Source organism: Dromiciops gliroides, chromosome 2 (genome assembly GCF_019393635.1).
Source record: "Dromiciops gliroides isolate mDroGli1 chromosome 2, mDroGli1.pri, whole genome shotgun sequence".
In the NCBI taxonomy this organism is placed as follows: domain Eukaryota; kingdom Metazoa; phylum Chordata; class Mammalia; order Microbiotheria; family Microbiotheriidae; genus Dromiciops; species Dromiciops gliroides.
Window position 1 is genome coordinate 20,935,243 of NC_057862.1, and position 23,120 is coordinate 20,958,362.

At 43.6% G+C, this 23,120-nt stretch overlaps 1 protein-coding gene across 1 annotated transcript in view; it reads left to right on the plus strand.

Moving 5' to 3' along the window:
- The window catches only part of BICC1 (BicC family RNA binding protein 1), a 279,880-nt gene that overhangs the window by 116,365 nt on the left and 140,395 nt on the right, over positions 1-23,120 (plus strand). Inside the window, exon 3 of the mRNA XM_043980401.1 lies at positions 20,137-20,206. Within this exon, the coding sequence (XP_043836336.1) occupies positions 20,137-20,206 (70 nt within the window). The remainder of the gene's footprint in view (positions 1-20,136; positions 20,207-23,120) is intronic.

A 23,120-nucleotide genomic window follows, 5' to 3' on the forward strand; every position in this document is an offset into this window, starting at 1 on the left:
GGATTGAAGGGTACGCACAATTCTATAGCCCTTTGGGCATAGTTCCAAATTGCTCTCCAGAACGGTTGAATCTTTTCACCATTCCACCAACAGTGGATTAGCATCCCAGTTTTCCCACAATCCCTCCAACAACCAATATTTTCCGTTCTTGTTATATTTGCCATTCTAATAGGTGTGAGGTGATAGATATCTAAGAGTTGTTTGAATTTGCATTTCTCTGATCAGTAGTTTCTATACTTTTCCCTGTGTATCATTTCATACTACTTAACAGGTACCCACTTCCTCTTAATGTTTTCTGCTCTCCCCGTCACCTTCTTGGCTCCTAAGAAACACCTAGCTTACATTCACAGTCAGGAGGCCTAGTGGATAAAGTGCTGCTGGGCTTTGAGCAGGAAGACCCATGTTCACTTCGGCCTCAGATATTTACTTGTTGTGTGACCCTGGGCAAGTCACTTCCTTATCCTGAGTTCTCATTTTTAAAATGAAGGGTTTGCCTCAGTGGCCTCTCGGATCTCTTTCTACTCTCACATGGATAGCCACCATATAATGTTCTAGGAGAAGAGCATCAGATTTGTGAAAAATCAAGAGTTCTGGGGGCTTCTAGGGGATGCAGTGGATAGAATGCTGGCCCTGGAGTCCAGGAGGACCTCAGTTCAAATCTAGCTGCTGACACTTACTAGCTGTGTGACCCTGGGCAAGTCACTTACCCCATGATTGCCAAGAATAACAAGCAAAAAACAAAAAAGAAAAGAAAACTATCAAGAGATCTGTAAAGTTGGTTGGGGGAAGCTCTGAGAGCTTGGACAGATCAAGGAAGGCTTTCAGGACAAGATGACGTTATCTTATTCCATGGCTTGGAATGTCACTACAACAATATTCTGAGGCCTTTAAGAAAGTTGTCTCACGGGGCAGCTAGGTGGCGCAGTGGATAGAGCACCGGCCCTGGAGTCAGGAGTACCTGAGTTCAAATCCGGCCTCAGACACTTAACACTTACTAGCTGTGTGACCCTGGGCAAGTCACTTAACCCCAATTGCTTCACTAAAAAAAACCCAAAAAACAAAAAAGAAGAAAGTTGTCTCACAGAGGGGCAGGAAGGGGCAGTTGGACCTCCAGGGTGGTGGTGGTTTTTGTCAGGTGAGGCAACAGATGAAGGCAGTTCTTCCCCAGACCGGCCCTCCTGACCGGAGGGGCAGCCTTTGGGAATGGGACAGAGATCTGTGAAATCTTGAGAAGCAGAGCAAACCACAGGCTCAAGCGGTCAACGCCAGCAGCCTCTTCCTCGTCATTCTCCACTCTGTTCCTGAGGTTCTTTTCTCATTGGTCTGGACGGTTTCATCTAGGACCATAGATATAGAACCAGAAGAAAGATCCCTTTTCTAGCACAGCTGACACATGGCCTTATGGGGAAAGACCACAATGAGAGGCATCATCATTGTACAGACCTTGATCAAGAGCTGGGAGGGCCCTCAAAAGCCACCCAGGCCAGTCCTGTCAGTCAGACATGTAATAGACATTTATTAGGCACTTGCTGTATGCTGCACCCTGGGGATACAAGGTAGCCCCTGTTCTCAAGGAGCTGACGATGTAGCCCCTCCAAGAGGCTCCAGTTCCATGTCAGATGGAAAGGCCTCGTGGTCCTTAGGATGAGTGTTCCCTGAAGGCAATGCCTCTTCCTCCATTGATGGAGCTGTATCATTTTCTGATGTTTCACACCATGGCCCTGAATTGACTAAGTCTGCATGGCATGCTGGGAAAAAGGTACACAGAGAAAGGAACACCAAGAGGAAAGAGGTAAATGGGTGACAGGAGGAAATCAGGAAATGCCTTGGTTCAGGAGCGATGCCTGCGTGGGGCTTTGGAGAAGGTAGAGACTCCTCAGGGTGAGGATCGGGAGGCAGAACGTTCCAGGCATGGGGAAGAGACAGCCCGTGCCAAGGTGTGGTGGTGCTAGGCCTCGGCTGACCCAGCTGCCCAGGTGGGGTCTGGGAGTAGCGTGTGAGAGGAAGCTGAGGCAGAAGGAGGCTGTCTGTGGCGATGGGCCTTCTGGGTGGTGGGACACCCTTTACCCAGGTTGTCATTGCTTTCTACAGAGCTCAGCAGCATCATTAAGGAAAAGCTTTTAAATGTCTTTTAAAATGACTCATGTTTCCCCCCATAAGCCCCTGTAATAAAGAAAAACGGTCGAGTAAAACCAACACAGTGATGACTTCTCACACTATATTTGACATGCAGTGCCAATGGTTCCCCAGCTCTCTGCTGAGAGGAGAGCATCGAGTTTTATCTCCCAGGTTTGTTTGTGATCTGGGATCCGAATCAGGTGCCTCTCAGTATTGTATTCAGTAGAATAGAATAGTTCACCATTATATATGCCTGCTGTGTGCCAGGCACTGTGCCAAGCACTGTTTACAAATACCGCATTTGATGACATTATTGTAGTTCTGTTACCCATTGTTCTCCTGGATCAGTTCAAATGGACCTTCCCAAACTTCTTTGAATGTCTTGTATTTTTCATTAAGTGTGTGTGGAGCAGCTAGGTGGCACAGTGGATAGAGCATTGGCCCTGGATTCAGGAGGACCTGAGTTCAAATCCAGTCTCAGACACTTGACACAGGGGCAGCTAGATGGCGCAGTGGTTAAAGCACCGGCCGTGGATTCAGGAAGACCAGAGTTCAAATCCAGCCTCAGACACTTGACACTTAACTAGCTGTGTGACCTTGGGCAAGTCACTTAACCCCAACTGCCTCACCAAAAAACAAACAAAACCCCGAGAGTGTTGTGTGTGTGCCAAAAACAAACAAAAAAATTCAATTTCATTAAGGGGGCAGCTAGGTGGCATAGTGGATAAAGTACTGGCCCTGGATTCAGGAGGACCTGAGTTCAAATGAAGCCTCAGACACTTGACACTAACTAGCTGTGTGACCTTGGGCAAGTCACTTAACCCTCATTCCCCAGCAAAAACAAAAAACAAACAAAAATTCAATGTGTGTGTGTGTGTGTGTGCACGCGCGCGTGCGCGCAAGTGCACGCGCGCATAACAATACTATGTCACGCTTTTCACAAACCTCGGTCTGTTCCTTCCTCAGTGGACACCTTCTTCTTCTCCCCGCTATGATTCTCCAGGAATGCTGCTCTACAAGTATTTTGCTCTGAATGGGGCCTTTCTGGCCTGCACCTCTGTGTGGTTCAGTACTTTGAGGATCCTAATTATAAAAGGGCAAAGCCCTTTGGTCGGTTCCCCTTAGTGCTTCTACAAGGCAGCATCCTGCCAGATTTTTCAGCCTGGGAACACTTGAGGTAGGTTAAAAAAACTCCCAAAGCACAACAGCACGGATTCTGCAGAGCAGCCCCCAGCGGGAAGATCAAGGGCTTCCTTTGCTCTGGGTCGCTGGGTGATTCAGCTATGGCCTCTCATCCTTTTCTTAATTTCTGAAGATTCTGCTCGGTGGTTGGGTGTCATGGGGCAGTTCTGATCAGCTGAGGAGTCCTCAGTGAGGGAGGTCGTTTACCCATCAGGCTGTTCCTGAGGGCACAGGCTGCAGACACGTCCTGTTGAGGTGACTTTGCCTGTCTTTCAACTTGGGAAAGAGTCACCTTTGTTATGGAAGCACTCAGCCTTGTTGGGAGGGAACTGAGAAAAAGGTCACAATTTTTTCTTTTTCTTTTTCTTTGAATTGACTTAGTATTCAGTCAGATAACCAGATCAGTTTCTAATCCAAGCATAACTTTGATTTGGGGCATCTGACTTTGAAGTTTTAAAAAGTATGTGTAATGTTCTGTGACTTAAGTCAACACACCAAAGATTCATGATTTTATCACGGTGGGCACGTCACAGGTGTTTGTAATCTGCCAATGGTTATAAACCAGCCCCCCTTCTCTTCCCTCCCTCCCACAAAAAAAAAAAAGGAAGAAGAAAGGAAAAGGAAGGGAGGGAGGAAGGAAAGAAGGAAGATGGTTACCTAGTGGTCAGGCCTCTGGTGAATAAATCTCTCTAAACATAGCTGAACTGTTCCACAGAGAGCTGACTGTCGTTGAGAAAGGACATTGCTAAGAAAGAGTATTCAAAGGATGACAGCCAGAATGGTCAGGGGCCCTAAGTCAGATGATGGTCATTGGAAGGAGTGAGTATTTTTAACCTGGAGAAGAAAAAAAATGGAGGCCCAGGACATGATTCTACCCTAGTGTTTGCAGCACAGTCACATGGAAGAGGCAGATGGATGGTGCAGTGGATAGAACCCTGGCCGTAGAGGCAGGAAGGACTGAGTTCAAATGCAGCTTCGGGTACTTACTAGCCGTGTGACCCTGGGAAAGTCACTTACCCTTTGTACCTCAGTTTCCCTATCTGTAAAATGGAGGGTAATAATAGCACTGCTCTCACAAGTTTGGCTCAGAATTCAAATGAGATAAAATATAGTAAAGGGCTTCGTAACCTTTGAAATGTTGTAGGATAGCTTTTATTGGTATAAAAAATGATTATTATTATTAGGGACTATCCTCTGACACCGTCTCTGTGACCTCGAAAAAGGCACTTCCCATCTGGGGGCTTTTGTTTCCTCATCTGTAAATTGAGGAATTGGCCTCAATAGATGGTCCTGCCAGCTCTCAGCCTGTGATTTTATAATCTATCTCTACTGATGCTTAACAGCAGAGGGCAGCACTGAGAGCATTGGATGGAAGTGATAAATTCAAACTTGATAAAAGGAGAAAACTTTACAGTAAGAACTACCTCTCCCCCCCCCAGTGGAGTGGGCATCCCTAAGAGATTGGGGGACCCCCCCAGTGCCACTGTGGGGATGTGATAAAGGGGGTTCTTGTTCAGGTTGGACAGCCATAGCCTTGGAAGCTCCTTCTGGTTCTAAGATCAATACAATGGTTAAGAAAAGGTGGTTTTCAGTTATTTTTCACTTGTGTCCAACTCTTTGTGACCCTCTTTAGGGTTTACCGTTTCCTTCTCCAGCTCATTTTGCAGATTAGGAAACTGAGGCAAGTGGGGTGAAGTGACTTGCCCAGGGTCACTCAGCTAATAAGTGTCTGAGGCAGATTTGAACTCAGGTCTTCCAGACTCTAGGCCTAGCACTCTCTCCACTTTTGCCACCTACTTGCCCAATAACAACAATAGTTAACATTTATAGAGTGTTTCAAGATTTGCAGAGTACTTTACAAATCTCTCATTTGGTCCTCCCAACAACCCTGGGATGTAGGTGCTATTATTATCTCCATTTTATAGGTGAGGCAAACAGGTTAGGTGACTTGCCCAGGGTCACACAGCTAATAAATGTCTGAGGGAAATTTGTACTCAGGTCTTCCTCTACTGGGGCTATAGGGAAGTGGAATTGACCCATTTTTTCTTGGAAGAATGGAAACTGAGGTCTCAGGAAGATTAAGTGACTTGCTCAAAGACCCAGAACTAAGAAGTAGTAGATTTTGTCACATGTCTCCTGACTTCAAATTCGTTTCTTCCAACCCCAAATTGAGCTGTCTTCATTGCCCCATGCTGGCTCCCTGCAGCCAGCGAGGAAGTGATGGGTGTGGGTAGCCAGGATGGCCTGCAGTTTTCCAGTCCCTACTGAATAGCAGTGAATTGGCTCCAGACAGGTATATTATTTTGCTTCTGCACAAAGCAATTTTGAGGATTTGTCTTTGACCTTTCCTGAATTGATTCTCCCTGTTTGGGTTTTTGAACCTCATCAAACAACCCTATAAAAAGCAAGGAGAAATAGCAGCAACATCTCAAAGCTTCGATTTCCCACTTCATTCTCTTCCAGCTGATTTCCGAGCATTTCTGGTATTGTCTTTTTGCCTGATCCTGGCTCAAAAAGTCTTGTGCTTGCTCTGACCTGACATTCTGGGTCCCAGGGGCTGCTTTCTAGCTTCAAGTCATTTAGAAGGGTATTTGAATGATTCATTTGCCCTTTGCAGGAATACTCATTCCAAGGAACTGTCCCTATCAAAAGATGTGAGAGTCATCGAATGGTCTGTTGTTTGGAAAGTTTGGGTTTATTGCTGGCTTGTGGCTCTGCTGGGAGTTGCCTTTTTGGGTGCATTTCTGTTCAGGCACTACCGGGCTGGAAAGCAGAACCTTGGGGAATCTATAGGAATCCCTCCAAGGGCATTAAAGGAAAATGTTCCCCATCTTCCTTAGCATCATAATGCAGTGGAAGGATTGGATTTGAAGTCAGAAAACCTTACTTCAAAGCCCGTTGACCACGAACAAGGCATTTACTTTCTCTGGGCTTCTCAAGTTGCTCCCCACTAAGGCATGCAGGCTACACACATTTTAAGTTTAAGTGCTTCTTGTGTGCCAAAGACTATACTGAGTGCTACAAATATAAGCAAAAAGAAAGACAGTCCCTGCCCTCAGGGAGTTTCCACTCTAATGGGGGAAGATAACATATAAAAGTGACCTGAAGAGCCAGGGTGAGAGGGAAGGTACTCATGCCAGGGCAGAGTGGCAGATTCTAGAGAGTGCTGTCTTGAGAGGAGGGGAATGAAAATGGAGGCTCCTGGAAGTAACTCATCAATGGGAGATGAGGGTTAGGATGGCAGGGATATTCCAAAGTTAGAAGTCCCCAGGCCATGAAGGAAGTTAGTGGTGAGAAGGCCCATTGGAGAGTCAGAGGCTAGGTTGGGTGGTGAGTGAAGCACAGCTGGCCTGGGCCCATCCTCTCACCTCTACCATGCTTGACTAGAGGCTTCTGCAGCCTCTTCCTGCTCAAGTCTAGGATCCTCTGATCCATGAGGCCTGTGGGAGTCATTTCAATTCAAGTCAGTTCAACAAACATTAGTCAGGCACTTATTCTGTTCAAGGAATGTGCAGTGTTCTAAGGAAACATTGACTAAAAAAAAAAAAAAGACACTCCCCGTCCTCAAGGAACTTACATTCTAACTGAAGGGATACAGAATGTGTACCTACATACAAAGAATATTCAAATTGATACAAAGTAATTTCAAGTATGAGAATTACTGGTGCCATAGCATTCCAGACATCCCTGTTAAAAAGCCCATGTGCTGGTGCCTCCTGCGATCCCTGCTTCTGGAGAAGTTGGGGCTGATGGGTCTCTCGAGTTTGTGAGTCCTCAAGTGGCTGTCGGGTTAAAGCCATTCTGGTGCCCTCACTAAATTCAGCAGCAATATGGTGAGCATCCAAGAGTCAGGAATGGACCAGGGCAGAGCTTACATGCTGAAGGGCTATACTACACTTTTAGTTTGGGTGAAGTTGGGAAACCTAGTCTCTGGTCTGAAGGGGAAGGTGAAGAAGGGAGGAAGCCTGTGTCCTTTGAAATCTGACTTGACAGCTAATTTCTGGGTTTTTTCTTTGGTCATTTTTTTAAATCATAAAAGCATTTTATTATTTTCCAGTTACATGTAAGACAGCTAATTTCTTTCTTTCTTTTTTTTTTTAAGTGAGGCAATTGGGGTTAAGTGACTTGCCCAGGGTGACACAGCTAGTAAGTGTGTGTTAAGTGTCTGAGGCTGGATTTGAACTCAGGTACTCCTGACTCCAGGGCCGGTGCTCTATCCACGGCGCCACCTAGCTGCACAGGGGCAGGGCTTGCCCATGGGGAGCTTACAGTCTAGAGGGGTGGGGATAAGACACAAACAGATGCCCACGACATAGCATTGCAGTTTCAGTGCCTTAGATGCAGAACAAAGCTCTAAATGAAGTGTCTGTGGTTTGAGGGGTGACATAGGCTAGATCAGGGAATTAACACACATAGAACAAGCCAGCTATGATTTGGACAGGCTGAAGGGGATTATCTTGACTGAGCAGGGCCCCTTGATCATTGCAGGCTAAGGGAAGTGGGGTTTCAGGGAACCTGGTGCATTTCCTTATTTGGGGCTCAACGGCTGTGGTTTCACTGGTGTCAGTACCTGGGACACTGAGAGCTTGCCATGTGTCAGGGTCACCCTTGGTGTGAGCAAGAGGCTGAGTTGGGATTTGGACTGAGGCTTTCTGACTCCACTTCTAATTGTGTCATGTTGTAAGAGACATGCACATGTCTTATGTTAACATCAGAAACACCTCTGAGTATGACCAGTAACTCAGACTAGGTCAGCAAAGTGTTCCCTAGTGGAAAATCTAAGACACGTACTTAAGGACTAGATTATTAGTCTATCAGGAGGCTGTGTGGCCTGTGGATGGAGAGTGGGACTGGTTGTCTGGAAGACTTTAGCTCAAATCCTGCCTTACTTGCTGTGTGACCCTGGGCAAGTGATTTCTTTCAGTCTCAGTTTTCTCATTTGTAAAATGAGGAAAATAATCATGCCTACCTCACAAGGCTGTGAATATCAAATGAGATAGCCTGTGTCAAGGGCTTTACAAACCTAAAGTGCTCTATTAAGTGTTAGCTACAGCAAGTGTTTGTGAAATTATGGAGAGTTCATCTGATGCCAGTCTTTCATCCTACGGGTGAAGAATTTGAGGACCAGAGAGGTTAGGTGATTTGTTCAGGGTTGCACAGGGAGAGGGAGTGGCAGAGGGAAGATGAAGGCCTGTGTGTCTCAACAAATATCCCAACTGGCTCTTTCTATCATCCCATACTGCCGTCGCTGGGAGTACCTTACAGGGGCTTGAGAAGAATTTGTGGCCTTCATCTTCAAAGCGTTTATCTGTGTTTTGTTGTATTGTTATTTTGTTAAACATTTTCCAGTTGCATTTTAATTGGGTTGAGACTCAGCTTGAGAGTTGCTGAAGCTTCAGTTTGCCTTTGCTTTCTGGCTCACCACATCACACTGTTGATGCACTAACAATGCAGTCAATAAAATATTTCCATTTTTTTTAGATGAACTGATTGCTTAGCTATGGACTCCCACATTTTTTATTCATGTGATGTTGGTTTTTTGAACCCATGTATAAGACTGTACATTTACTGCATTTCATTTTTATTGTTGTTGGGTTTTTTTTTTGGGGGGGGGGGAGTGAGGTTAAGTGACTTGCCCAGGGTCATACAGCTAGTAAGTGTCAAGTGTCTGAGACCAGATTTGAACTCAGGTCTTCCTGAATCCAGGGCTGGTGCTTTATTCACTGCACCACCTAGTTGCCCCCTGAATTTCATCCTCCTAGATTCATCCCAGTGTTCTAATCTGTCACAGCCATTTTGAGTCCTATCATAAAATGTTAGCTATTGATACTTTTTGATGACCACTGTTTTGGGGGTGGTGTGGGGTTGGGGAGGGGCCAAGTTGAGAAAAGCACTGTGTAATAGAAAGAGAAAAATCAGGAGCAAGGGATAGTAATCAAGGTTTGAGAGTGTTTCATTTAAAAATATTCCAACGTAAAATACAACGAGATGAACAATATTAAGACCCTTTACAATTTCCATACCATAACTTGATAGGCAAGCAGTAAGGTGAACCATGGATCTGTAGTCATAAGCTGTGAGTTCAAAATTTACTTCTTATGCTTACTACATGGGTGACTGTGGACAGGTCACTTAACTTCTCTAGTGATTGGAGGTGGTGTTATGAATTCCCAGGGGATGGGCAAAGGAGAGAAGCCCTCTTATAGTCCCTAGCTGTGGCCCCAACCTCTACCAGAACTGGCCCTGGAAGATCCTATCCTCTCCATGAAGATAGACTTCCCAAGTACAGGCTTCACTTGTCTAATGTCCCTGGTACAGTAAACAAAGCTGCAGCCTGCCAGGCCCTTTGACAAACCATCTCCAGATGTGATTGATCCCAGCTCTGTCGGCTGCCAGCTGGGAGACCATTTTGAATGAATGAAATTTCAGCAACGAAGGGAAGAAGAGTACAGTGTTCATTTAGAACCTCGGGTGTCCTTTTCTGCTCCGAGTGCAAATATTTCTCCCCATAAAAGCAAAGTCAGCATGAGTGGGCTTTGGAAGCTCAGAACCCCTGGATTCCTCACCTGTGTATTTCTTCTTCCACATCTGGAAGGAAGGATTTGCTGGTAACTGGAGTCTCGTGGGGTTGCAATTGTGGTCAGCTGCAGCCTATTCTCCAGTAATTGCTGCAAACCTGCAAAGTATGTAGGCTGGGGCACACCAGCCAAAGGTTTTGCTTTCCACATGGCATGCTTGTCTGGAAAGTGTGGGGGCGTGGAGACATTCCATCATGATCTGGGCATCAAAGACTAGAAATGGAGACTCTTCAATCTTGGATAAAGCTACTTGTAGGAACCTTCAGATGGAAATAAGAGTTTGGCTCTGGGGCTTTTGGAGGGGTGGGGAGAGGGCTATTTAGCTCCTGTTATTTATTTTTCTAATGTGAGTTTATTTCAGTGACCCGATGCCAAAGCACATGTTGAAAACCTTTCTCAGTATCTGATGGTTTTATTTCCTCTCTGTTCGAGATTCGGAGCTTGTGGAAATATTTTTAAAAAACAGAAACCCAAACCATGGGAAAGGAACCAGCTCCTTATTCATTAGACTTCTTTGCTGATTACAATAACAGCGCTTGCTATTAGAAGGAGCACAAGCTGGGAAATTGATGTGGGGTTTGGTGAAACATTAACAGTTTTAAAGTTGTTCACCCAACCCTTTAACCCAGTTATCTGATAGCTTGTGAAGGGCCTCCACTTCATATCTCACACACATCTCTTGAAGGAACCATGGTGTTTAGCCCGGAGAAGGGAAGACTCAGGGAGAGCCCAGGACAGATTTACTATTTTCAAGGGCTGTTGGGCAAAAATAGGAATTTGATTGATTCTGCTTTGTCCTGGAGGGGATAATGAGAAGCACTGGGTGGAAATCATCCAGAGGTAAATTGTGGCTTGAGGTCCTAACAACCAGAGATCTCTTAAAGTAGAAGGAACTGCCTTGGGAGGCAGTGGGCTTGCCCTTGGGAAGGCCTTTCCAAGGAAAGACTGAATAGTGAAGATTCCTGGTCAGCCACGTGTTGGATGAGGTGACCTCCAAGCACCCTCTCAACTCTGGTGTATAGAGTGTTGTTCTTCAGGTCTGAGGAGGGTTTGTGAGGCTAATGGAATGACTCCTTCAATTCTGGGGCTGTCCCTGTTGCTTATCTCCCATTTACTCTGTCGATAGCTTGTTGTGCTATCTCCACATTAGATCATGACTTCCTTTAGGGTTGGGGTTTCTTTTGTCTTTGTTTGGATCACCAATGCTTGGCACAGTGGCTGGGGCATAGTAAGCACTTAACAAATGCTAACTGACCGACAACTGTTTTCATCTTGAATGAAATGGACTTGATAGATCAAAGTAGCCCAATTTTTAAAGCTTGCCAATGGGTTCTTTATAACTGGAATGATTCCAGAAAGCCTGTTCTTCCCAGGCAGTATAGACAGTTGTGGCTTGCCTTGAGTAGAACTGTGCTCAGGGTGAGAAAGATGAGGCATAGGCTTTCATGGTGCTGCGTTGGCTGCCACTTGGGTAGGTGGGTGAGACAGGAAAGGAGACACTTTAGAGCATGGCCGCTGAGTGTGCCATCAGGTAGCTTCATGTTTCTCATTAGTCTTTCTAGCTAGGTACTGTACTCAGACGTTTCTTGTGCTGCCAGTGCCTTCTGAACTCTGGCACCTTGGAGCAAAGCCCAGGTGCTCCACCCTTCTTATTGCTTAGGACAGGAATAAAGGAGTATAGGGATGAGATGGAGGGAAGAAATAACTTCCTTGCTAGAAACTGAGGAAGGGCTTTTGGCAGGGAATTCTTCCAGGTTTGTGGGGACTGTGGCTGAGGGGAAAGATGGTGGTCCAAGCTCTAGCATCTACTGTTGTGAAAGAAAAACGGCAGTCTTTTTTTCTTAATAAAAATCTGAATTGTACACTTGACACTTACTAGCTGTGTGACCCTGGGCAAGTCACTTAAACCCAATTGCCCCACCAAAAAAATCCCCCAAAAATCTGAATTGTAAAGTGACTCTGAGAATGATTCCAATGTTTTGGTCGTGGTCAGATTTTAGGGAGAGAATGCAATGAAGCAAGCTCCTAAATTGCCAAATAGCTGAAGCTTCCTTAAAGATTTTGGGGAGCAAAGAGCAGATATCTGCTGTTCCCTGAAGTTTTGTAATTTTGCATACTTTGGCATTTTCAGCTCTGATTAGTTGGAAGAGACTGAAATAACCCAGAAAAAACCCTACAGTATTTGTAACTTTGTTTCCCCAAGAAAGCACTGGACATGTTGAGCCTATCAGACTTTGAAGCCTGCTTTTATACACCTGAGGAGTATTAGCATCTTGTTTTCAGTTGGTCACCACTCAGAGGACCTAGGATTGGCTGGAACCTTAACCCCCTTCCCTTTACCTCTGATAGAACTGAGACCAGGAGACAAGTTAGGCAGCTATTCACACATTGGCCCGGGGTGGGCGCTTGTTTGCAGGTGCTAATGACCTCCTGGAAACGATGTAACACTTTGAAGAAACTTGTTCCATGTCAAGATGGCTACTCATTCTATATTTCTATCTTTCTATGAAAGAGACCCCTGTGAGATCAAAGATACTGAACTTGAACTCAAAGATGTGGGTTCCAATCCTAGCTCATTCACTCTGTAGCTCTTGGCAAATCATTTAACTTATCTGTGACTGGGTTTTATCATCTTTAAAATGGGGAGAATAATGTTTTGATTACCTGCCTCATCAGGTTGTTAGGACAATCATGATTTTCTTTCAAAATCTTTGTAAATAGTGAGTTTTAAAAAATCACTCATTATTGTCTTTATCTTTGTAAATATTTTTAAAAGGTCACGTATAAAAATATAAGTAATTGTTATTTCAGGGTACTCAGCTTCCCAATTCATTTGGGAGCTCACTTCTGATTTTATCACTTCTTTTTGTGATGGGGGCAGGTGAGGCAATTGGGGTTAAGTGACTTGCCCAGGGTCACACAGCTAGTAAGTGTCAAGTGTCTGAGGTCGGATTTGAACTCAGGTCCTCCTGACTCCAGGGTCAGTGCTCTGTCCACTATGCTACCTAGCTGCCCCCTTTATCACTTATGATATATGGTCCTGATTTATGAGAGTGGTAAGATGACTGGAAGCTCCCCATGTTGTCACCCTTTCTGTGCCTCCTTAAATAATGATGATGATGGTCATAATGATGACGATGATAATTGACATGTTTATAGGATTTGTACTTTGCAAAATACTTAGTATACATTAGTTTATTTCTTGAAGACAGGCAGTTATTCTTTTTGTCTTTGAACACCCCCCCCTCCGCCATGAGGTACTTTAAAAATGCTTATTGATTAATTGATCTGCATAAACTTATGAAGTTGAGTACAGCTGGCTTATTCCCATTTCAGAGGTGAAGAAACCGAGACCAATAAGTTAAGTGACTCATACAGAGTCACACAATTAGTAAATGTCTGTGAAAGGATTCATATTCAAGTCTTTCTGAGTTCAGTTTGAGCATATTATGTCCTAGGCCAGACCACAGCCTGGAAGGGGTAGGGGCAGAGAGAACCTTAGGGGCTTGATTTACCTAAGATGGTCAGGATGTGGGGATTAATCTTAATTGAGTGAGAGAATAATAAAGTATTAGTGAGAGGCTGAATATAAAGTCTAGACTAACATTTGTTAACTAGATTAAAAACAATCTGTGAACTCCCCATTGACAGTCTTGGGTTATTTAATGTAGTAGAGAATGAGTATTAAAAAAATGACATCTTTGGAGCATTTGGAAGTTTTATAAAGTACTTGTCTTACAATCCTGTGAGCTAAGTACTACGGAAAATATTACCTTTTTATAGATGAAACAATCGAAGCTCAGAGGTTAGATGTCTCATCTTAGGTTGCCTAGAGGAAACTTTGTAGAACAGTGGAGAGAATACTACATTTGGAGACTGGAAGACCTGAGTTCAAATCCTGCCTCAGTTGTGTGAACCTGCTTCCCCTCATTCAGCCTCAGTCCTTTACATTTGGGGTTAACGTCATCTCCCCCACCCCACCTAGAGGAGGGGATTGTAAAGATCAACTGAGTTAAAATATAATATATAATATATATATATAATACATAATCTATTTATATATATTATATATGTATATGTATTACATATAATTTCTTTATATAAGCCAATGCTACCAAATTCTTAGAGAAGTTAAATGAGTTACAAGAGGAAATAGACAGCAGAACGATACTAGTGGGGGATCTGAATCTTCCCCTCTCAGAATTAGATAAATCTAGCCACAAAATAAATAAGAAAGAAGTTAAAGATGTGAATAGAATGTTAGAAAAGTTAGATATAATAAATGTCTGGAGAAAATTGAATGGGGATAGAAAAGAATATACCTTTGTCTTACTGGTACATGGCACATATTCAAAAATTGACCATGTATGAGGGCACAAAACCTCATAGTCAAATGTAGAAAGGCAGAAATAGTAAATACATCCTTCTCAGATCATGAGGCAATAAAATTACATGTAATAAAGAGCCATGGGGGCAGCTAGATGGCGCAGTGGATAGAGCACCTGCCCTGGAGTCAGGAGGACCTGAGTTCAAATCCGGCCTCAGACACTTGACACTTACTAGCTGTGTGACCCTGGGCAAGTCACTTAACCCCAATTACCTCACTTAAAAAAAAAAAAGAGCCATGGAAAGGTAGACTGAAAATTAATTGGAAACTAAATAATTTCATTCTAAAGAATGAGTGGGTCAAACAACAAATCATAGAAACAATCAATAACTTTATCCAAGACAATGACAATAATGAGACAACATACGAAAATCTATGGGATGCAGCCAAAGTAGTGCTTAGGGGAAATTTTATATCTCTAAATGCTTACATCAGTGAGAAAGAGGAGACCAATGAATTGGGCATGCAACTTAAAAAGTTAGAAAAAGAACAAACTAAAAATCCCCAATTAAATACTAAATTAGAAATTCTGAAAATTTAAGGAGAAATTAATAAAATTGAAAGCAAGAAAACTATAAAATTAATCAATAAAACAAAGAGCTGGTTTTATGAGAAAACCAATAAAATAGACCAACCATTGGATAATTTGATTAAAAAAAGAAAGAAAACCAAATTACCAGTATCAAAAATGAAAGGGGTGATGCTACCACCAATGAAGTGGAAATTAGAGCAATAATTAGGAACTATTTTGCCCAACTGTATGCTAATAAATTTGACAATCTAAATGAAATGGATAAATATTTACAAAAATACAAACTGCCCAGGTTAACTGAAGAGGAAATAAAGTCCTTAAATAAGCCCATATCAGAAAAAGAAATTGAACAAGTCATTAATGAACTCCCTAAGAAAAAATCTCCAGGGCCAGATGGGTTTGAAAAAACAAAACAAAACAATATATATGTCAATGCTATCACCGCCACCACCACCACTACCACCATCACCATCAGAGCCAAGCTTTCTCCTGACTCCATAGCTAGCACGCTTACTATTATGCCTCATTACCACCTCTGCCAGAAAGTGCCCTAGGACGCCATTGGCCTCATTCTCTCACCACTTTGCCTGCCTGCTTCTTAGGCATGAGCCCTTGGCTGTGCACATTCAGGCCCAAGTTCTGGCAGTGACATCTTTGGAGTGTATGCCATGAGCCCAGGCCAGTGAGCAATAGAAAAGTCATGGAGGGCACTGTCTCTAACTTTGAGCTCCTGCTACGTGGAAAATGTGCTTTGGAAATGCAGAATGACAGGAGGATGCTGCAGACAAAACTAGGCTCTTTGGGGTAGGTTGCGGATGCCACAGGAATATAAAAGCCAGAATCCCTATTGGGGAGGAAGTCCTAGGAGGCTGCATGGAAGAGGCAGGCTTTGAGCTGGCCCTTGAAGGCAGTCTTGGGTTTGGACTGCTAGGGGGCAGTGGGCAGGAGAAGTTGGCCAGCTAGGCCAGGCCCTGTCTGCCCAGAGAAGGAGGGGACTTGTGGATAGAAAGGCTGAAAGGACAGCTAGATATCAGCCCTGGTGGCTCAGTGGAAAAGAGTGAGTCTATTAATGAGCATATATTAAACACCTACTGTGTCCTAGGCACTGTGCTAAGTGCTGGGGATAAAAAAAAGCAAAAGATGGTTCCTGCCCTCAAGAAGCTTGCAGTCTAATTGGGGAAGACAACACCTAAAGGAAGCTGAAAGGGTATATGTGGGTGAGTGGGTGGTACCATGTGAGGAGTGGGAGATGTTGGAGAAGCCCAGAAGCATGCAGCTGGGTGGAAAGGGAAGAGCTGGCTGACCCTCCCTTAAGTAAAGTTAGAGTGCAGCCTCATTTCTTGAGCAAGACAAAGATGGAACCCATTGGATGGCAGGGATGTGGACCAAAGATAATTTTGTGTGTGTGGGAGGGGGCGGGGTATTCCTTCCTCTCTATGTGCCTGTGGTTTATATATTATTCAGTCAAATCTGTCATTAGATCAGCTAGGCATAAAGCTTTGAGTTCCATAAACTCAGCCCTTGAAGAGCCCAGGCTGGACATCGGTGGCAGAAGGGTGGGAATGTGGTATGGCAGGATAACAGGAACTTATCTTGTTGAAAAATCTCCACTTTTTTCTCAATCTCTCACTCTGCTAGTGAACTTAAAAAATGTTTGGAAAGGTGTATCACTTTTTATGCCAGGAAAAAAAAAAAAGCATAGTTGCTGTTATCACCAGGCAAAGTCTGTTCTTTGGAATAGACACTGAATGGCATAATAAAGCCATCTAATAATAAAAAAAAAAAGAAGAAAAGGCATCCTCATCCCAAGAAGGCCGGCCACTCGTTAGTGGCCAAGGCGAAATAGTTTTGGTTACAGCAGCTCATGAAGCTGTCGACTGTGGTTCGGAAGGGTTTTCCACTGTATTGGAGATCCAAGGAAACCACGGATCTTTTCTTCCTTGCTTTCTAATTAGATTCTCTGTAGAAAATCTGGCTCCTTCTGAGAGGAAGAGAGTCCTTAACTTATCACTATTAGTGCTGCCATCTGGAAGGCTGAAATGCCCATCTCGTTGGGATGTTTGTAAGCAGTAAGGGCTATTAATCAGCCATTTTCCATTTCGCTTGCTCTGAGGCCCCCCCCCCACCCCCCATTACTGGCGCCTGGGCTCTGTCTTTCTGGTGGATTTTCTGTAGGTGACTGATTCCCTTCTGTCCTGTCTGCTTCTGCTACTGTACCTGGGTGGCCCCTTCCTGCTTCTCTAGGGCCTGGAATAGGGCAGATGCTCCATGTAAAGGAAGTTATAAGAGGGGGCAGCCCACACCCAGGTACCAACTCACCTCATCCCACTTCTTTGGGCTGCTGGGGGGGGTGGTTGAACAACAGGGCTGCCCTTCCCCGCCAGACCCTCTGACCCAAACCTCATGCTCCCGAGCTGGCAGCAAAAGCAGTCTTGAAAGGAACAGTGATTGTCCCTTAGTCTAGTCACAGACTTGTGGCTCAGGATTCACTAGAAGACCTTTTGTCCTCAAATAGTGCAGACCTCTGAGTAATTGTGGCCTGTAGAAAATGACCTCTGGGGAGGGGGAAATGGGAGGGCCCTTCCATTGCACAGGATTGGAAGCCAACCTGGCCTAACCTGAGAGGTACTTGATAGGAATACCAACTGGACATGTCCCCAATGGGAGGAAGCCTGGAGGGGGACATGCTGCATTTATAGATTAGCATGTCCTTTCTATGGATAGAATATAAACCCCTGGAGGACAGGAACTGCTTTATTTTTTATCTGTGTCCCTGTGGAGTAGCAGTGCCTAGCACATAGTAGGCACTTGATAAATGCTCGTTAATCGACTGTTTAAAGTGCATTAAGAAGTTGTTCTCAAATAAATTAAACCACCTCTTTATAATCTTATACCACTGCTTTGCTTAACTTGAAAAATAAAATTAATTTTATTTCCAGGTCTCATTTTTTTCCCTTCTCTCTTTTCCCTCTTCTCCCTTCTCCACTCACCCCAATGAGAAAGCAAGAAAGACAAAGCCTGCTACAAACACATATAATCAAGAAAAATAATTCCCACATTGACTGTGTCCTAAATGTGTATCTCTCTATCCCTCCAATCCATCCCTCCATCCATGCATCATTCTCTCTCTCTCATCTTCACTCTCAGTTCATTGCCTCTCAGTCAGGAGACGGGCAACATGTTTCATCATGAATCCTCAGGAATTGTGGTTGGTCATCCTATTGATCAGAGTTCCTACATCTTTCAAAGTTGTTTGTCTTTTCAGTATTGTTGTTATTGTATAAATTGTTCTTCTGGTTTTGTTATTTCTCTTTGTATCAGTTCATACAAATCTTTCCACATTTCCCTGAAACACTTTCCTTCATTATTTCTTACAGCACAATGGTGCTCAATCAGATTAATATACAATAACTTCCCCAATTGATAGGGTACTTCCTCATCTTTCAATTCTTTACTACCACAAAAAGAGCTATTACAACATTTTTGGTACATATGGGTCCTTTTTCTCTTTTTTGGATGTCTTTAGGGTATAGACCTAGTAGCAGTATCCCCAAGTCAAAGGAGTCACAGCTGAGTCACAACTTAATAGCTTTAAGGCCATAATTCCAAATTCCTTTTCAGAATGGTCTGGACTAGTTCACTGGTCCACCAACAATGCATGAATACCTCTGTTTCCCCATGGCCTCTCCTTCAACATTTCTCATTTTCCCTTTTTTGGGTCAACTTTGCTAATCTGATGGCTATGAGGTGGTACCTCAGAGTTGTTTCAGTTTGCATTTCTCTAATTATTAGTGATTTAGAGTATTTTTCACATGGCCCTTGATAGCTTGGGTATCTTCCTCTGAAAACCGCCTGTTTTGTATCCTTTGACCATTTATCAATTGGAGAATGTGCTTAGCATTTTCTTACGATACAGATTTACACTTTAGCCCAGACTGACTCAAGTGTTTGAATGAGAAAATGATATATTAATTTTCTCCTTATTCATCAACCTTTCCTCTTTGTATTTACATGTTGGTTTGCAAGTTCTGTTTCTCCAATAGAGTATAAGCCCCTTGAGGCTAGAGTTTCCCCTCCCCTCCCCTCCTCTCCTTTCTTTCCCTTTGCTTTCCTTTCCTTCCTTTGCTTTCCAGCACCGACACATTTTGTTGTTATTGCTGTCATTTCAGGCATGTCTGACTCTTCGTGACGCATTTGGGGTTTTCTTGGCAAGTTGCTGGGACAGTTTGACATTTTCTTCTCCAGCTCATTTTACAGATGAGGAAACTGAGGCAAATGGGGTGTGGTGACAGTTGGTGCACTATGGCGCCACCCAACTGCCCTTCAGCCTTGCTTCTGGAATCGGATTGGGTTGGTCTAGTGCTTTATTAAACTTCAGCTTCAACATTCCCTTCTTTTCCGGTTGAGTTGTATCCTGGGTTCTTCTTGGGCCATGAATGTGGGAGGAAGTTGCAGCAGGAAACTGTTGGCTTCTTGTCTGCACCACAGGGAAACTGACCGAGAGCAGATTCATGGCCGACTTCTTGTTGGATGCTTTGCCTGAGTCTTAATGAAATACAAATGTGTCCGGAACAGATTCCTCACCCCTACCTCCCCCCCCCCCCCAGGAGATGAAGAAAAAACTATCCTTAGTATGAGCTAGCTGGTGTAGTTTGACTTTACACATATTATGTTAAAGGATGTTGCAATCCTTTGGCAAATGTAGAGGAGATGTTGATTCAATACCAGAATCTCCCGAAGACTCTGGAATCCCCTCAGGATCGTTATTTGTTCACATACTTTGCAGGGCTGCTGTCTCTGGGCTGAAATCTTCCAGTGCCTAGAGGAGTTGAGTGGGAGTAGAGATAGGCCCACAGATGCTTGTAATGGTGTCAGTCTTGGAATAACAAACCTCCTGGTGATTTTCTTCTTCTTTCTCCTTCTCCAAATAGGTTTATTAGATTATTTCAAAAAGAGATCAGTTCATTTTGAGTCATCAGAAAGTCAGAAATTTAAACTGGGAAAAAACCCCTCATCTCTAAATATAAGCATCTAGGTGGCACAGTAGATAGAATACTAGACTTGGAGTCTCACAGGCCTGAGTTAAAAATGGTCTTGGACACTAGCTGTATGACCCTGGGCAAGTCACAGTTTGTTTCTCAATTTCCTCATCAGTAAGATAGGCATAATGGTAGCACTTACTACCTTCTAGGGTTTTTATGAGGATAAAATGAAATAATGTTTGTAAGGACTTTGCAAGCCTTAAAGCTCTATAGATGTAATACGTTGTCATCGTTGTTGTTGTTATTACTGAGAATTCTTAGCACTTAATTCATTTGAGATTTTTTTTCTTTTTACAGATCATGGAAGAGACAAATACACAGATTGCTTGGCCATCAAAGCTAAAGATTGGAGCGAAATCCAAGAAAGGTATGCCTTTCTCTTCGGGGGAAGAGTACTGATTTTGATGAGTGAAGACATTGAAATCACTCATTTTGTAGTTGGACTGTCACCTTCCTTTAATTATATAATGCTTGTTTTAACAAGCTCCGACATTGGAAGATCTTTGTTTATTTGGGATTACAGTAATTTAAGAGAGTATGCTGCATCCCCCCCTAATTTTCATCACATATAATTACATTTTTATAGATGGCTGTTTTAATGGAATCTCTGGATGACAAGTAACTGGGGTAGCTTAGAATTTCAAATCTGCCCAACAGAGGTGAGAATTTTTAGGCATTTTTGCAAATTAACTTGGCTCATTTAAATATATGACCTTTTGCTGTGTCCTTCATATGTTTGCTGCCTGAGAATCCCAGAGTACAAAGGTATGATCTAAGAAGCAAGGAGACTTAAGAAAGCTTTCTCTTCCCCAGGGGGATATAGACCTAAGGAACTAATTCACTCCCATGTTCCTTTCTGGGTATGTCTCTTACCCTCCATCATTCAAAGGGAGATTGGAAATGTCTGGCATTTTCTTCCCATCATCTGTTTTTTTGCCTTGTAACCTCCTCTCCTCTGTGATAGATGGTGCTTGGGGCTGGGGTAGGGAGAGGATGTATTTTCATCCAGTGTCTACAAAGGAAACTGTGGGACAGTGCAAGGAGTGATTGATGGGGAGTCAGGAGACCGGGGTGTAAATCCAAGCTTTGCCCCTTATTTTCTCTATGACCTTGAACAAGTCACTCAGTCTCGTGCTCCAATATCTTCAACTTTAGAATGTGATGGTTAGACCAGATGACTTTGGCTATCTCTTCCATCCCCCAGTCCATGACCCCATGAGCCTACGAAGTGTCCCACAGTGAAGTGGAACTCTGCTGTTTTTCTCTTTCCTTCATTTATTTTGCAATATTTATCTTTGGTATAGATTGCCAAGAGCCTTTTTTTAGGGGGTGTGTGTGAAGGATTAGGCGGGGTGGGAACTCTTTCAAATGAAAACTTTGGTCTCAGCTCTTTCTGTGAAAAGGAATTTTGATTCATGTTTTTTTAAAAAAAATTTAGTGCTTTATATGAAATTTGGAGTGAAAAAAGTTAGCAGTGGATTTCCAAGTGAAGCATAACTCTTTTCTTTAAGAATTGTTCTGTCTCCCCTTCTTCCTCCTCCTCCTCCTCCTCCCTTAATGGAAGGTCCTGCCTTTATCTTGGAAATCTGAATATACAGGGTGTCTCAGAAGTCTTTGTTCACTTTTAAGCTCTGAGAGCTTAAAGGTTTTTTGGGAGACCCAGTGTGAGGTTTGAAATGGTTGCCTCATTTTGTCTGGGTCCATGATGTCCACCAGCTAGAAGTTGGCAGTCATTTATTATGACTGTGTCAACAGTAAATGCTGATTGAGTTAAATTAAATTGAATCTGTTGACTGAATGTTGGTACCAGCTCTTGGATGGAATGGAATCTTGTAGAAATTATGCCTGATGCTCTTTAGCAGTGATAAAGGCCTAGAAAATGATACTTTTAAATGCCCCAAGAAGATTTGGTGAATGTAGAGCTACATAAAAGCTTCTACTTGGTAGAAAGGTGGTGGCCTATGGGTGTAGGATGTTGATTTACTGTCACATGTGGTTGCTTTGTTGGTCAGTTTTACTTAATTTTTTCATTGTGTCCTGAGAGGGTTCCGGTGTGAAGGAAGTGACAAATGTTAAAACAAACAAACAAACAAACAAACAGACACTCCCTCTCCCACCACTCCCACCCCCTCCCCACCCCCCACCACTGTATTCCCTTTTGTCATTTCCTGACTGAATGGACGTCATTCTCAAGTGCTCTCAGGCTTCCTCGGGTCTGTCTAACAACTCTACAAGCACAGGTATTATTAGCCTTATTTTTGCCCCCCCCCCCCCAAAAAAAAAAATCAGTCTTCTCCTCCCGAGCCAGCCAGGACCTGAAACCAAATCACCAGACTCAAAAGACAGTGTTTCCTTGCCTTGTTATAGCATAGTTGTAAGCTACAAAGAACTTTAGAGAATATTTTCTTCTAACCATCTCATTTTACATAAAGGAGAATTGAGGCACAGAGAGATCACTTAGTGAATTACAGCGCTGGGCCTGGAATTCAGAATTATCTTATTTTATCTTCAGGCACTAACCCTGGGCAAGTAACAGCCTCCACTGGGCCATGATATACTCATGTGTAAAATGAGAGGGTTGGACTGGCTGGCCGTGGGAGGTCCCTTTCTTCACCCGTCTACTGTATGATCTTAGGCTTATAGAGCTTGTGACTTACACCTTAGATCACATGGCTACTATCAGGGGTGGATTTGAACCCAAGTCTTCCTGTCTCCAAATTCAACTCTCCACTGTGGGGACCAATTTTTAATTGGGAAGTGCTAGCTAAGCGGCTTGCTGCAATATTGGGGCAAGGAAGGAGACCGGCAGCCTCCCTCAAAACAGAACAGGGTTTATTTTAACAAGAATGAACTTTAAAAAACCAACACAAACAGGATCAGTAGGATCAAGGGAAAGGAAATAAAATGGGGAAAGGGAAATTATAATACCTGAAAAAATACCACCGACCAGGAATCAGCTGAAAATACACAGCAGAATGCCTGTTGCTTTCCAGCTTCCACCTAGAATGCCCAATTCTCCTCCCCCAAACCTAGAAACACCCCACACAGCCCCTGCCAATGGGATGGCCGCTCTGACAGTCACATGACTGCCCTCACTAGGCTTCCAGTCATTATAATTTTGCTGGGCCCATGTAGGCGTTGGCGAGTGGTGATGATGTGAGGTGCCAGAGCCCTAGCAAGGGCTACAACCAGTGAGTGGAGCACCGTGCGGTTTGCGGAGCCCCAGGCCAGTGCCCGTGGAGGCATAAAAACCTCAAATAACAATTAATTCTTTACATTAC